The sequence below is a fragment of the Rhinopithecus roxellana genome, chromosome 10 (genome assembly GCF_007565055.1).
Source record: "Rhinopithecus roxellana isolate Shanxi Qingling chromosome 10, ASM756505v1, whole genome shotgun sequence".
Lineage (NCBI taxonomy): Eukaryota > Metazoa > Chordata > Mammalia > Primates > Cercopithecidae > Rhinopithecus > Rhinopithecus roxellana.
In genome coordinates this window covers 54,998,769-55,013,539 of record NC_044558.1, presented here as the reverse complement: position 1 = coordinate 55,013,539, position 14,771 = coordinate 54,998,769, and the positions used below count along the sequence as shown (strand labels likewise).

At 47.5% G+C, this 14,771-nt stretch overlaps 1 protein-coding gene and 1 non-coding gene across 8 annotated transcripts in view; both read right to left on the bottom strand.

Annotated features, from left to right (window-relative positions):
- Positions 1-397: 397 nt before the first annotated feature.
- RNF41 (ring finger protein 41) overlaps positions 398-14,771 on the bottom strand; it is a 32,137-nt gene continuing 17,763 nt past the window's right edge. For 4 of the 7 annotated variants that reach the window (XM_010377806.2, XM_030939105.1, XM_030939104.1 and 1 more), the window contains 5 exons: positions 11,549-11,661; positions 6,565-6,836; positions 4,423-4,558; positions 3,906-4,009; positions 398-2,739 (listed from right to left, as the gene is read on the bottom strand). In XM_010377806.2, coding sequence (XP_010376108.1) covers positions 2,388-2,739; positions 3,906-4,009; positions 4,423-4,558; positions 6,565-6,836; positions 11,549-11,638 — 954 coding nt within the window. In that variant the 5' untranslated portion in view covers positions 11,639-11,661 and the 3' untranslated portion in view covers positions 398-2,387. Of the gene's footprint in view, positions 2,740-3,905; positions 4,010-4,422; positions 4,559-6,564; positions 6,837-10,570; positions 10,714-11,548; positions 11,662-14,771 lie in introns of all 7 variants that reach the window. The other 3 variants (XM_030939107.1, XM_030939108.1, XM_030939109.1) reach the window with 3 other exon arrangements.
- LOC115900117 lies at positions 14,515-14,618 on the bottom strand. The gene has a single exon (XR_004059797.1). It is a non-coding gene; the product is annotated as a U6 spliceosomal RNA (small nuclear RNA).

Genomic DNA, 14,771 nt, shown 5'->3' with positions numbered 1-14,771 from the left:
CTCTGCCTGCAAAGGAATTCTAGATTCTAAAGCAAAGTTGCTTGTGGGACAAAGGAAAACAATATATACATATTTTCTGTAGAAATTATCCCAAAAACTCAGGACCACTCAGGGAAGACATGGAATTTAGGATCAAGGCAGACCCTGGGAAGCACACAGTTCAGATCACTAGAGAGAGAGCTTTGGCTGCTACAGAACAGGACATAGGAGGGAAGAATGCAGGAGGGTACACGGGAAAGGAGCTGCAAAGTGCACACTTCTCTCAGACATCCTCCTGAAAGAGAAGTTAGTGCTAAGATAAGGGTAGGTAACAAAGGAAGGAAGAAGGGGAATTAAGGTGAGAGAAAGGCAAAAGCAGAGGGGAAACCTTCCCAGGAAAGGGAGTAATGTTGAAGAATTTAGAGAGTTGAGTAAAAGGTTTATTATTAGTGCAGTCAACACCATGGAACAGCACATACAACACAACCAGCAACCTGCAGAGACACTAGTGCAAAGGGTAGGGAAGCCTTTCACTGAGCTTCCTGGCTCCATCTGAGGGTAAGGACAGGACAGTATGAGCCTTGGTAAGTCAGGAAGGGGAAAGGGGAGTGGAAGAAATGTAGTAACCAGAATAAGTATAGCAGCGTTTTCAAATTCCTGAGCACAATGTCCCGGAGCTGGAACCCTACTCCCCTCAAGCTGTATTCCTCCACCCCAATCCCAGTGGAGCCATGATCCAACTACCCAGACCTGCAGTAAGCTAGCCTGGAATAAAACTCTGAGAGGAAGCTATCACATGGTGGGGAGGAGACTTTCTATCTCCAACCACACTCCCACCTCCATATGAAAATTATCACACCTACTATCCCTCCCCTTCTCTTACTTACTCTGCCAGTCACTCTAGGGATCAAGGTATGCCCCAGGTAACCTGAAATGGAACTGAAGTCCCCGGGGGGGTGTGGGTGAGACACAGCACAGCCTGTACTTAGAGACAGAGATAAAATTTCTGAGTTGCATGGTGAAGCTTAGAACCCAGCTATATAGCTCCAAGAAAACTTGGGGAAGCGGGGGGTTGCCTTCAAAATGAATACTCTAAATCTAGAGTTTTATGATGAGGCCCTGGAAGGGCTAGGAGGAAATTTTTCCAGAGGGCACAGGCATCGATGCTGGACTGTCATATCCTTCACAGGAATAGAGGAAGCTCCTCATTTCAGTTGGGGTTACAGAGGTTTGGGGCTACAGAGGTTTGGGGCAGATATTGTAAGTTCAGCCGAGGACTCCCTTGGCTCTTCCTATATTAAAGCCAAAGGTTGTGCTGAAAAGGAAAAAATATAAAACACACCCCCATCCCTGTCCCACCCCATCCAGAATCCCCACAATAGGAACATCAAAAGTTTCAAGTTTGATTTTTTTTCTTTTTTCCTTTCTTAAAAAAAAAAAAAAAAAAAAAAAAAAAAAAAAAAGTAAATAAATTAAATTGCCAACAATGTGGCTGAGATAGCCATGATCAGGCCATTCTTAAAAAAAAAGGGGGGAAGGGGAGGGGAAGTAGGTGGAGTTTGTGAAATATAAACAATGGCCAAAGAAAATTATCAAAGTAACTAACTACAGTCACAGGGCTAGAGAGGGCTCTATGGAACAATTATGGCCTGTGCCACAAGAGGCAGTGCTGACCATATTTTAGCAAAAGCTAGGAGTAGCTTCTTGCTGAACACATCAACCCCAACAGACTAACCCCTACCCTAAACCCTGGCATTTCCTAATTATGAAAACTTGTAGGAAAGAAGAGCTCATCTGGAAATTTTCAGTATCCCAACCTGCATACTGGTAGACCCAGTGGGTGCCTGCACCGTTAAGGTGGACTGAACAGGGATACTGCTTGGCACAGAGGTCCAATCTTTCCCTAAGGGCCATCAGTGATGGCCAATTACTGGCCTCACTACTTATTTCTAGAGATTTGGCGCCACCCTTACCATTTCTTCAGGATGTCTGCTGCTTAGAGTCAACAGGCCTGCCTGCTCTGATTCCCTGGTTTTGGAGGAGAGGAACGACTAGAGATTCCTTACTCTGTCCTGACACTCCAGGGAAATTGAATCCTTTTGTGCTTTCTGAAAATAACTGGAACCAGGAACCCTAAGCAGGAAAATGGATGGAGGTGGGGGCTTTCCCACCCAGACTGATAATTTATAGACATTTTAGGGGAATATGGCAAAGGGAGGAAATCTGGGTTTCCCACCTGAAAGGCTGAGCAAACTACCCCAGGGCCCTTCAGTGCCAGAAGGGCAGTGAGATGTGTGGCTCAGGTATAAGCCACAGTATTAAGGATGGTGGAGAGGACTCAGGTCCCAGCTGCTGGAGTGATGGGATTTTCTGATTTCCATCTCTTCCTGATAGCCAGTCGAGTTCTCCTATATCTCTTCCACGCCATGAGCAAATATCATGACAAGGCCTGGCTCCTGCACCATGTCATCACCCATATGCTGGTTCTCACAGGCCATCACGACAACAGCCTGCTTGCCAGGGATGCGCTTGGCCACGTAGTTCTCATAGTAGCGTCGGTTCATCTGTCTAGTCTCTAGTGTGGCCAGACCCTGGGGCCAGCTACGCTCGTGGGCATTTTCAATCAGCTCGTTGACAATAGAAGCAGGACAGCCACTCTCCACCAGGGAGCGCTTGATTACAGCCTGGAGCACGGCATCAGGAGTCGAGATCATCCCTCCCCAGCGGGTCACTCTTGCTGGCTGAAGGGAGTTCACCCACCTGTGTGGAGGTGGTTAAAGATGGTCATTCCACCTCATCTCCTTTCTCTGTATTGGCTTTTTCTGCTAATAGAAATAACCACCCACTCTGCACTCAGCTCACCTATTCTTCCTTCTTTCCTTCTATGATTGGCTCAGAAACCCCGAATCTTTCCCCAGTTGGTCCCAACTGAGTCACCAAACGTTACCAGATTAAATTCCACGAGTCTGCACTCTGTCCCTGTTACTTTTCTTTGAAATTCCAATACTTAGCACATACAGCACCTAACAGTTAGTGCTCTATGTTTAGTGAATAAAACAATTATTCCTCTATACTATGTCCCACTCAGCACTATTTGCCCTATATATATTGATTCACACTTACAGTTTAGTCTATGAACTGTATAGGACTCCAGAACTGAAAAATATCTTAGACTTCGCTTGTATACTTCACTTGTTTTTGCTGCATTTTAGAGATCACTTTCCTGGACTTGCACTCTGCCTCCTCTTCTCTGGGTTGTAAGCTACCTGAAGACAGGGATAATATCTTCTATTTCTTTTTTTTTTTTTTTTTTGAGATGGAGTCTCACTGTGTTGCCCAGGCTGGAGTGCAGTAGCGCGATCTCAGCTCACTGCAAGCTCCGCCTCCCGAGTTCACGCCATTCTCCTGCCTCAGCCTCCCGAGTAGCTGGGACTGCAGGCGCCCATCACCATGCCCGGCTAATTTTTTTGTTTTTTTTTTTTTCAGTAGAGACAGGGTTTCACTGTGTTAGCCAGGATGGTCTCGATCTCCTGACCTCGTGATCTGCTCGCCTCGGCCTCCCAAAGTGCTGGGATTACAGGCGTGAGTCACCACGCCCGGCCTATCTTCTATTTCTTTTTGGCCCTCCTAGCACTCCACAGCCTTTAATACAGAGCTTTGTACATGGGTACTCACCTAATTCTGGATAAAGTGCATCCTTGGGTAGGCTTTCCCTTCCATCCACCCAAACGCATAAGACATCCTGTAGTGGAGCTAAGGGTTATCCTCTTCTCCTCTGCCCCTGTCCTTAATGCCAATATCTGAGAAGCAGTGACCCCCCCAGCCCAGCTCTCCAATGCCCTCCTTCTGCTACTCTCCTGCTCTTAGCTCCTTTCAGGCCTTATTGTCAGGACGTGGAATCACTCCATGTCCTGAGTGACACTCACTCTAGGATCTCGTTGTATTCAATTGTCTCCTCCAGGTTCTGAAGGTTGGGGTTGACACTGCGGATTGCACGCATGTATGCCTTTAGCAGCTGGATGTCTCGCTTCTGTTGTGGAGAAGAAGAACAGGAATAATGGTTAAGGCAAACAGCAGAAAAAAGACAAAAGTTTATCCGAGAATGAGGACAACTGAGAGATCTGAAGAACAACCAGTTTGTAAGCTTCAGGAAGACAGGGATAGGACTGTCTCACTCACAGCTGTCTCCTTAGTACTTACAAAATGTACCTTCACAGAGGAGGCATCTGATAACTGTTAGGTGAATGAATGCTATGAATGGGATGAAGGAAAGTCAAGGAGAGTTCCAATCTGATTCCCTGCTAAGCCACAGGCAGAATAGCCACTCATCCAAGCTCACAAGTGTAAGCACAGGTCTGTGTGTTCACAACTGGTTTTATTACCCACAGACAGGCAGTTATCTGCATATGAGGGATATGTTCTCCCCCGTGTCTTGGGGCCTACCTGCTCCGCCAGCTGGTGTTTGTGTTCAGCTGACGTCTTCTCCAGCTCTGCGATGCGTGTCTGCTGCTGCTGTACCACTGAGCGCAGGTGCTTAATGCAGTTATGGTTGGGCAGCTCATCTTTGGGCATCTCCAGGCTGCAGACCAGGGTGGGGAAAGAGCAGAACAGGGGTGATCACCAGGACATGTACGAAAATGGCCTATTCTGTGGCAGATAACTGCTGAGTAGATTTTGTCCTACCCAAAATTTCTAACATTCATTTCAGGCCTCCCTCGTTCATTCCCTTCACTTTCTTCTTCCAAGCTTCCTACTTGCCCCTTTGCTGTCTATTTTCCTTAAATTTCTTTCCCCAATCAAGACACAGTGTTTTATCTACTTTTTATATTTATTTTATTTTATTTTTTATCTTTTTTTTTTTTTTTTTGACATGGAGTTTCACTCTTGTTGCCCAAACTGGAGTGCAATGGCAGGATCTCAGCTCAGCGCAACCTCTGCCTCCCAGGTTCAAGCGATTTCTCCTGCCTTAGCCTCCCGGGTAGCTGGGATTACAGGCGTGCGCCACCATGCCCAGCTAACTTTTTGTATTTTTAGTAGAAACGGGTTTCCCCATGTTAGCCAGGCTGGTCTCAAACTCTTGGCCTCATGTGATCCGCCCCGCCTTGGCCTCCCAAAGTGCTGGGATTACAGACGTGAGCCACCGTGCCTGGCCTCTTATTTTACTTTTTATTTTTGAGACCGGGTTTCACTCTTGTTGCCCAGGTTAGAGTGTAATAGCACGGTCTCAGCTCACTGCAACCTCTGCCTCATGGGGTTCAAGCAATTCTTGTGCCTCAGCCTCCCGAGCAGCTGGGATTACAGGTGCCTGCCACCACGCCTGGCTAATTTTTGTATTTTTAGTAGAGACTGGGTTTCACCATGTTGGCTACACTGGTCTTGAACTCCTGACCTCATGTGGTCCATCCGCCTCAGCCTCCCAAGTGCTGGGATTACAGGCGTGAGTCACCGCACTGGGACTATTTATTTTGACACACTGTTTTTATCTACTGCACAGCTCTCCTTTTCCTCCTACAGATTCTGCCTGTGCACTTTTTCCTTCAGAGAAGCCCTATATTCACAGCCCCAGCTATCAACATTCTTTTTATTTCTTAAGTTACTTAGTTAGGGGGAACAGAGTCCAGCCCAGGCTGGAGTGCAATGGTGTGATCTCAGCTCACTGCAACCTCTACCTCCTGGTTTTAAGCGATTCTCATGCCTCAGCCTCCCGAGTAGCTGGGATTACAGGCGTGCACCACCATACCTGGCTAATTTTTTTTTTTTTTTGAGACAGAGTTTTGCTCTGTTGCTCAGGCTACAGTGCAGTGGCGTGATCTCGGCTCACTGCAAGCTCCTCCTCCCTGGTTCATGCCATTCTCCTGCCTCAGTCTCCCAAGTAGCTTTCCCCTACAGGCGCCTGCCACCATGCCCGGCTAATTTTTTGTATTTTTGCAGAGATGGTGTTTCACTGTGTTAGCCAGGATGGTCTCAATCTCCTGACCTCGTGATCTGCCCACCTTGGCCTCCCAAAGTGCTGGGATTACAGGTGTGAGCCACCACACCCGGCCCCACACCTGGCTAATTTTTGTATTTTTAATAGAGACAAGGTTTTGCCATGTTGGCCAGGTTAGTCTTGAACTCCTGGCCTGAAGTGACCTGCCCACTTTGGCCTCCCAAAGTGCTAGGATTACAGGTGTGAGCTAACACACCCCTCAGCTATCAACATTTAGTCAAATATTTCATAACCCACAGAAAGAAAAAATAGGGTAAGAGGAAATATGAGAAGGCTGGCAATTACAGAAGTCAAAATGACAAACAGAAAGTAGTATTGGACTGAAAGGGAAGAATAGAGTCAATCAACCTTTAGTGTTATTATACAAATTTATGAATTGCTGTGCCCCTTCTTTTGTTAAAGCAAGAGCAAAATGATTATAGTTGGAAAAGCAGCAAGAAATTAAGATCTTAGAGCAGGGAGCCAAGGAGGCTAAGAATACTCCTTGCCAACATGCCTAAGAGACCTCCTCAGCTAGTGAGGAGGGCATCCAGTGATAGGGGCATAAATGAGATGGCCCTTATCCATGTGGGGCAGAAGAAAGGAACAGATCTCACCCACAGCCCTGTTCACAGGTCACAGGCCGTTTCGGGTTGTGCTCACAGTCGCTGAGGTGAGACATGAGGTTGTCAAGCCGGACAACGGCACTACAGCCAAACACAGCGTTGTCACAGGCAATCTGCAGCTTTGACAACATGTTCCGCATGATCCGAGGTACTGGGCGCAGATGGGCGACCGTCACAACACTACGGTCCACTGGACATGTCTGTTGCTGAGAGAACCACTGGGTGATACAGGCGTTGCAGAAAGCATGTTCACAATGAGGTGCCTAGAAGACAGAACAAGGCAAAAGGGGAATAAGGGAATTAGCAGGACCTAAGAGCCTGGATATGATAACTCTACAAAGCCAATCGTGCCTTTGAGCAGCTTCTACCGCAAGAGGTCCGTTGGGTCAAGCAAAGTATAGATCTACTATGGGCAAGGCATTGTAGGGGACAGGCTCAAGATATGTTTCCTGCTGGGCGTGGTGGCTCATGCCTGTAATCCCAGCACTTTGGGAGGCTAAGGTAGGCACACTGTTTGACCTCAGGAGTTTGAGACCATCCCAGACAACATGACAAAACCCCATCTCTACAAAAGTTACAAAAATTAGCCAGGCGTAGGCCAGGCGCAGTGGCTCATGCCTGTAATCCCAGCACTTTGGGAGGCTGAGGCAGGCGGACCACGAGGTCAGGAGTTCAAGACCAGCCTGACCAACATGGTGAAACCCTGTCTCTACTAAAAATACAAAAAAATCAGCCAGGGGTGGTGGCACACACCTATAATCACAGATACTCAGGAGGCTAAGGCAGAAGAATTGCTTGAACCCAGGAGGTAGAGGTTGCAGTGAGCCAAGATTGCACCACTGCACTCCAGCCTGGGCAACAGAACAGCCTGGGCAACAGAAAAAGACTCCATTTCAAAAAAAAAAAAAATTAGCCGGGCATGGTAGCACATGCCTATAGTCCCAGCTAGCCAGAAGGCTGAGGTGGGAGGACGGACGGTGGCTTGAGCCCAGGAGGCAGAGGTTGCAGTGAACCAAGACTGCACCACTGCACTCCAGCCTGGGTGACAAAGACAGGACCTGTTTCAAAAAATATATATCTATGTTCCCTGTGCTCAAGATTAAAAATGAGTTGTGAAACAAGACAAACAAAAAGTTATATAACAATAAGAGATATAGGCCGGGCGCGGTGGCTCAAGCCTGTAATCCCAGCACTTTGGGAGGCCGAGGCGGGCGGATCACAAGGTCAGGAAATTGAGACCATCCTGGCTAACACGGTGAAACCCCGTCTCTACTAAAAAAATACAAAAAAAAAAAAAAAAAAAAACTAGCCGGGCGAGGTAGTGGGCGTCTGTAGTCCCAGCTACTCGGGAGGCTGAGGCAGGAGAATGGTGTGAACCCGGGAGGCGGAGCTTGCAGTGAGCTGAGATCTGGCCAGTGCACTCCAGCTTGGGTGACAGAGCGAGACTCCGTCTCAAAAAAAAAAAAAAAAAAAAAAAAAAAAAGAGATATAAATGATATTCCAGGACAATAGGACAGATGACACAAGGCAGCCAATTATTAATTGCCATCTGGATTGCATACATAATAATTGCCAAACATGTCCAGAGGAGGGTGAAGTCTTTTCAGGCTAGCTCAATCACGGCAGGTATTTATGAAGAGGACCAAACTTAATATGGTCTTGAAGGATAATTCAGATGATAGATTTAGAGAGCAGGAGGACATATTTACTGGCAAAAATTCAATGTAAGAAAGCTAGGCCAGGCCGGGCGCGGTGGCTCAAGCCTGTAATCCCAGCACTTTGGGAGGCCGAGGCGGGCGGATCACAAGGTCAGGAGATCGAGACCATCCTGGCTAACACGGTGAAACCCCGTCTCTACTAAAAAATACAAAAAACTAGCCGGGCGTGGTGGCGGGCGCCTGTAGTCCCAGCTACTCGGGAGGCTGAGGCAGGAGAATGGCGTGAACCCAGGAGGCGGAGCTTGCAGTGAGCTGAGATCTGGCCACTGCACTCCAGCCTGGGAGACAGGGCGAGACTCCGTCTCAAAAAAAAAAAAAAAAAAGAAAGAAAGAAAGCTAGGTCAGGCGTGGCGGCTCACGCCTGTAATCCCAGCACTTTGGAAGGCCGAGGCGGGCGGATCACGAGGTCAGGAAATTGAGACCATCCTGGCTAACACAGTGAAACCCCGTCTCTACTAAAAATACAAAAAAGTAGCCGGGCGTGGTGGAAGGCGCCTGTAGTCCCAGCTACTTGGGAGGCTGAGGCAGGAGAATGGCATGAACCTGGGAGGTGGAGCTTGCAGTGAGCCAAGATCATGCCACTGCACTCCAGCCTGGGCTAAAGTGCGAGACTCCGTCTCAAAAAACCAAAACAAAACAAAAAGAAAGCTAAATAAGGCCGGGCACAGTGGCTCATGCCTGTGATCCCAGCACTTTGGGAAGCTGAGGCAGGCAGTTCACTTGAGGTCAGGAGTTTGAGACCAGACTGGCCAACATGGTGAAACCCCATCTCTACTAAAATTACAAAAATTAGCCACATATGGTGGTGCGCCCCTGTAATCCCAGTTACTCAGGAAGCTGAGGCACGAGAATTGCTTGAACCCGGGAGGCGGAAGTTGCAGTGAGCCAAGATTGCGCCATTGCACTCCAGCTTGGGTGACAGAGCGAGATTCTGTCTCAAAACAAAACAAAATACTTTAGTTTCCTATTACATTTTTTTTTTTTTTTTTTTGACAGTCTCGCTCCTGTTGCCCAGGCTGGAGTGCAGTGGAGTGATCTTGGGTCACTGCAACCTCTGCCTTTTGGGTTCAAGCGATTCTCCTGCCTCAGCCTTCCGAGTAGCCGGGATTATAGGCTACTCCTACCCCACCCAGCTAATTTTTTTTTGTATTTTTAGTAAAGACAGGATTTCACCATGTTGGCCAGCTTGTCTCGAACTTCTGACCTCAAGTGACCCACTTGCCTCAGCCTCCCAAAGTGCTAGGATTACAAGCGTAAGCCACCATGCCCGGCCTGTCAACTTCTTTATAACCATTCTAGCTAAACCTGCCACCCCTGCATAAGCATACAGAATGTGCTACCTTTTGTGTAACAAAGAAAAGGAGGTGTGAAAAAACACAGATATATTCATATATACATATGCATATACAAATACATATATATGCAGACATCTATTCATATTTGCTTGTATCTGCCTTAATACTCACTGGAAGGATACCAAAAAAACTAATAAAAATAGTTATCTGTGGGGGAATTAGGTAGACACTAATAAGGACAGAAGTGAGAATTCTCACTGTATACCTTTTTATACTATTTTGATTTCTGAATTATGTTCATTTTTCACCTATTCAAAGAACAAATAATTATGATGTGGGGAAATCAGCATCCCTAGCAGGAGCCTTCTAACCTTAGAAATGTGTCCGGGAACCTGGCATCATGAGGGTTGCCTGCTCTGCTCCTCAGAAGGTAAAGCCTGGAGGTAGATGGGTGGCTTCTGACTAGACTGTCACCAACTACGACTCACCTTTCCATAAATGACTTGCCTAAAATGATAGTGCCAGAAAACAGACAAGGCCCTGCTAGGGTGAGGAGGGAACCTGACACACCCTGTGACCTCCTGACACTACTACTTGATGACTTGCTCCACACCCATCTAATATGCCTCTAATGGCAGCAGATTGCAAAGGCCTAGAAAGAAGACAGGTCCAGAGCTGGTTGCCATTGGAATGCAGTCTGAATTTTATTCAGTTCAAGGCATCAGTACTCCTTTTAGAGTACTGGGAGAAAAAATAAACTCAAAGGCTCAAGGGGAGCCCCTAGGAGTTAGGTAAGCAGTGAATGGGGGAAGGGCCATGAAACCTCATTGCCTAGTTTCCTGGTTTGGAAAATGTGATAATCTCTAGATAGCCAGGAGTGAGAAAGGATTAATTGGTATTTACAGAATGAGGGCAATAAGGATCCTCGAGGATGCTGTCCCGAGAATACAACTCTTAAGGATTCACCTCACTCATTGTACTTGCCTGGTAATCGTGAGCTTCTCCTCATACTTGCCCCAGGATGATGCAACTGACTCTGGTCTGGCAAGGCTGGCAGAGAAATGACCTATTGAAGGTGACAGCTTTCACATCAAAATGCAGAGTGCATGGCTGCATCAAAAGCTGGTCTTTTCAGTAGATCCCAGGAAAAAAATAGGTCAGTACATACAGTTCCCCACTTTCTATTTGCTGTTTTGTTTTTTTGTTTTTTTGGTTTTTTTTTTGAGATGGAGTCTCACTCACTCTGTCACCCAGGCTGGAGTGCAGTGGCGCAATCTAGGCTCACTGCAACCTCCTACTCCTGGGTTCAAGTGATTCTCCTGGCTCAGCCTCCTGAGTAGCTGGGACTACAGGCATGTACCACCACGCCCGGCTAATTTTTGTATTTTTAGTAGAGACGGGGTTTCACCATGTTGGCCAGGCTGGCTCTTGACCTCGTGATCCACCGACCTTGGCCCAAAGTGCTGGGATTACAAGCATGAGCCACTGCGGCCGGCCTTCCTATTTGTTAGATAGTAGGCAGGTAGAAAAGGCCTGCAGGGAGACTGGCTGATTACCTGAAGCACGACATCATAAAAATGCAGAGAGAACTTATTAGGAGTCCAGAAGTTCAATCATGGACAGGAAGATGGAACCTAGTAAGAGTTCCTGTAGAGGAAAGGAAGCTACCCAGCTACTATCACAAGACAGAAACAAGCAGCTGACCATTTTACAGGAGAAATCTTTCAGAGTGACCTCAGAAAAAAATCTGAACCACTGGATATCTGTGGCATCCACCTCTAGATTGATTCTGGAAAGCCTTATTCTTGTAGTCACCATTACTCCTTTGACCTAAACCTCCATTGGGTGGGGGTGGAGAGAAAAACACAGTGACTTCCCCATGGGTCCCCCTGCCCATGAATATTTTCTACTATTTCCACTGCTACCTGTTGCTCTACCAAACCTGCCATCAGAGCAACTCACCTGTACTGGCTCCTCCAAGACTCCACTGCAAATAGGGCAGATAAGATCTTCGTCAACATCCCCCTGGAAACGGGTTACATCATACCCCATGTCTCATCACTGAAACCCAGGTCCTGAAAGGACAACAGCAAACAGAGGCCAGTTCAGAAGAAGCCTACAAATATGTGACAAACATAAACTCATTGTCAAGATCCCTTCATTTATCCGACAAATAGTGATTGGGAGTCTACTATGCAGCAGTCATTTGGCTTGGTGGAAGCTGACTCAAGAAATTTAAATCTTTTTTTTTTTTTTGAGACGGAGTCTCACTCTGTCTCCCAGGCTGGAGTGCAGTGGCGCGATCTCGGCTCACCGCAAGCTCCACCTCCTGGGTTCACGCCATTTTCCTGCCTCAGCCTCCCGAGTAGCTGGGACTGCAGGCGCCCGCCACCACGCCTGGCTAATTTTTTGTATTTTTAGTAGAGACGGGGTTTCACCGTGTTAGCCAGGATGGTCTCGATCTCCTGACCTCGTGACCCGCCTGCCTCGGCCTCCCAAAGTGCTGGGATTACAGGCGTGAGCCACCACGCCCAGCCTTCAAGAAATTTAATTCTGAGGCACAGTGGCTCACACCTGTAATCCCAGCACTTTGGGAGGCCAGGGCAGGCAGATAACCTGAGGTCAGGAGTTCAAGACCAGCCTGGCCAACATGATGAAAACCCATCTCTACTAAAAATACAAAAATTAGCTGGGCGTGGTGATGCACATCTGTAATCCCAGCTACTTGGAAGGTTGAGGCACAAGAGTCACTTGAAACCGGGAGGCGGAGGTTGCAGTGAGCCGAGATTATGCTATAGCTCTCTAGCCTAGATGACAGAGTGAGACTCTGTCTTTAAAAAAAAAAGAAAAGACATGTAATTCTAATGGGGAAGACATTATGTAAGCACACATTTAAAATATAAAGTGATAAATACTCAGAGGAGACACAGGACCTTATGAGGACAAGAGACATGAATACCTAACCCAGGCTGAAAGCAGAGGGTAGTTTTTATAAGTTTTCCAGGACTGGGTGTCACCAGAAATGTGTCCTGTAGGGCAAGAGTTAGCTCAATGTTGGGGGAGCAGGGCATTAGTGTAATCCCAGCACTTTGGGAGGCCGAGGTAGGCGGATTACCTGAGGTTGGGAGTTCGACCTCACATATAAAAGGGCACATAAAATAGCACATCCAAATGCCCAGAAGAGGGCATACGATAGGTTCAGAGAATTTCAAGTGATTCAAGAAAAAGCTGACAGAGGTGGGAGGGAGGGCCTGTTAAGAGACAAGGCTGGAGAGGTAAGCAAGGGCCATGCTGTGAAAAGTCTCTGAGGAGTTTGGACTTTATTCTGAAGGGTATGAGAGAGCCACTGAAGGACTTAAAAAAGAATGTGATAATAGTTCCATTTTAGAATCAGTATGTTAACAGGGGAGAAATGGAAGAACATCTAAGTCAGAGAGTGACAGTGAGTCTGAACTCAGGTGGTGGTGGTAATGGGGATAAAGAAGAAGAGAGGGGGCCGGGCGCGGTGGCTCAAGCCTGTAATCCCAGCACTTTGGGAGGCCGAGACGGGCGGATCACGAGGTCAGGAGATCGAGACCATCCTGGTTAAGACGGAGAAACCACGTCTCTACTAAAAAATACAAAAAAACTAGCCGGGCGAGGTGGCGCGAGGTGGCGGGCGCCTGTAGTCCCAGCTACTCGGGAGGCTGAGGCAGGAGAATGGCGTAAACCAGGGAGGCGGAGCTTGCAGTGAGCTGAGATCCGGCCACTGTGCTCCAGCCTGGGACGCGACAAAGTGAGATTCCATCTCAAAAAAAAAAAAAAAAAAAAAAAGAAGAAGAAGAAAAGAGGCCGGGCATGGTGGCTCATGCCTTTAATCCCAGCACTTTGGGAGGCCGAGGCAGATGGATCACGATGTCAAGAGATCAAGACCATCCTGGCCAACATGGTGAAACCCCATCTCTACTAAAAACATAAAAATTAGCTGGGTGTGGTGGTGCACACCTGTAGTCCCAGCTACTCAGGAGGCTGAGGCAGGAGAATCACTTGAACCCAGGAGGTGGAGGTTGCAATGAGCTGAGATTACGCCACTGCATTCTAGCCCAGTGACAGAGCAAGACTCCGTCTCAAAAGAAAAAAAGAAAAAAAAAAAAAAAAGAAGAGTGAGGTCCAAAAGAGCAAGGACTCAAACAGCAGCGATGGTGCCATGCTCCTTCTTTGGGTTCCCAAAGGTCAAACCCAAAGAAGAGGTCACTAAACAACTGGCCGGGCGCAGTGGCTCACGCCTGTAATCCCAGCACTTTGGGAGGCGGAGGCGGGTAGAGCACGAGGTCAGGAGATAGAGACCATCCTGGCTAACATGGTGAAACCGGTCTCTACTAAAAATACAAAAAATTAGCCGGGCGTGGTGGCAGGTGCCTATAGTCCCAGCTACTTGGGAGGCTGAGGCAGGAGAATGGCGTGAACTCAGGAGGCGGAGCTTGCAGTGAGTAGAGATAGTGCCACTGCACTCCAGCCTGGGCAACAGAGTAAGACTCTGTCTCAAAAAAAAAAAAAGTTGTCAAGGGGTTGGAGAACTTACAGAAGGGAAGACAACTGTCGAAAGCTACAAACAGACAAATCAGATAAAGAAAACAAAGAATTGCTGGGATGTGGGACGGTGGATACCACAGTAAAGCAGTTCCATGGAGCTGGGAGTTGTGGAGGGTAGTTTTAGTGTAGCACTGAAAGTGAAGCCAGACTTCAGTGGCACAAAGTGAACAAGAGGTGAGTTGGAGAGACAGGGACCAAAGACACAACTCTGTCAAAAGCTTGATTTTTTGGTGGGTGAGCATTCTCAACGAGTTTATTTGGGCAGACTCAGGGTAAGGGTCCTGCACCTAGAAGAAGCTGCTGGCCCTCGTGGTGGTAAAGTGTTGGCTTGTGCTAAGACCTTGTGTGGCCACAGGAAAAATACGGAACACTTCACAAATTTTCATGTCATCCTTGCACAGGGGCCCTACTAATCTCTTTATCATTCCAATTTTAGTATATGTGATGCTGAAGCCAGCACTCAAAAGCCTAATTTCAAAGGAAGAGAAATTGAACTAGCTAGAGGGGGAAAGGAAACTGAGAAAGTGGGTTGGGTGGGGGTGTTTTTCCTTATGGTGAGAAAGGCTTAAGTGTCTTTATGTACCAAGAGGAAAGTACAGGGGAAGAGGGAAAG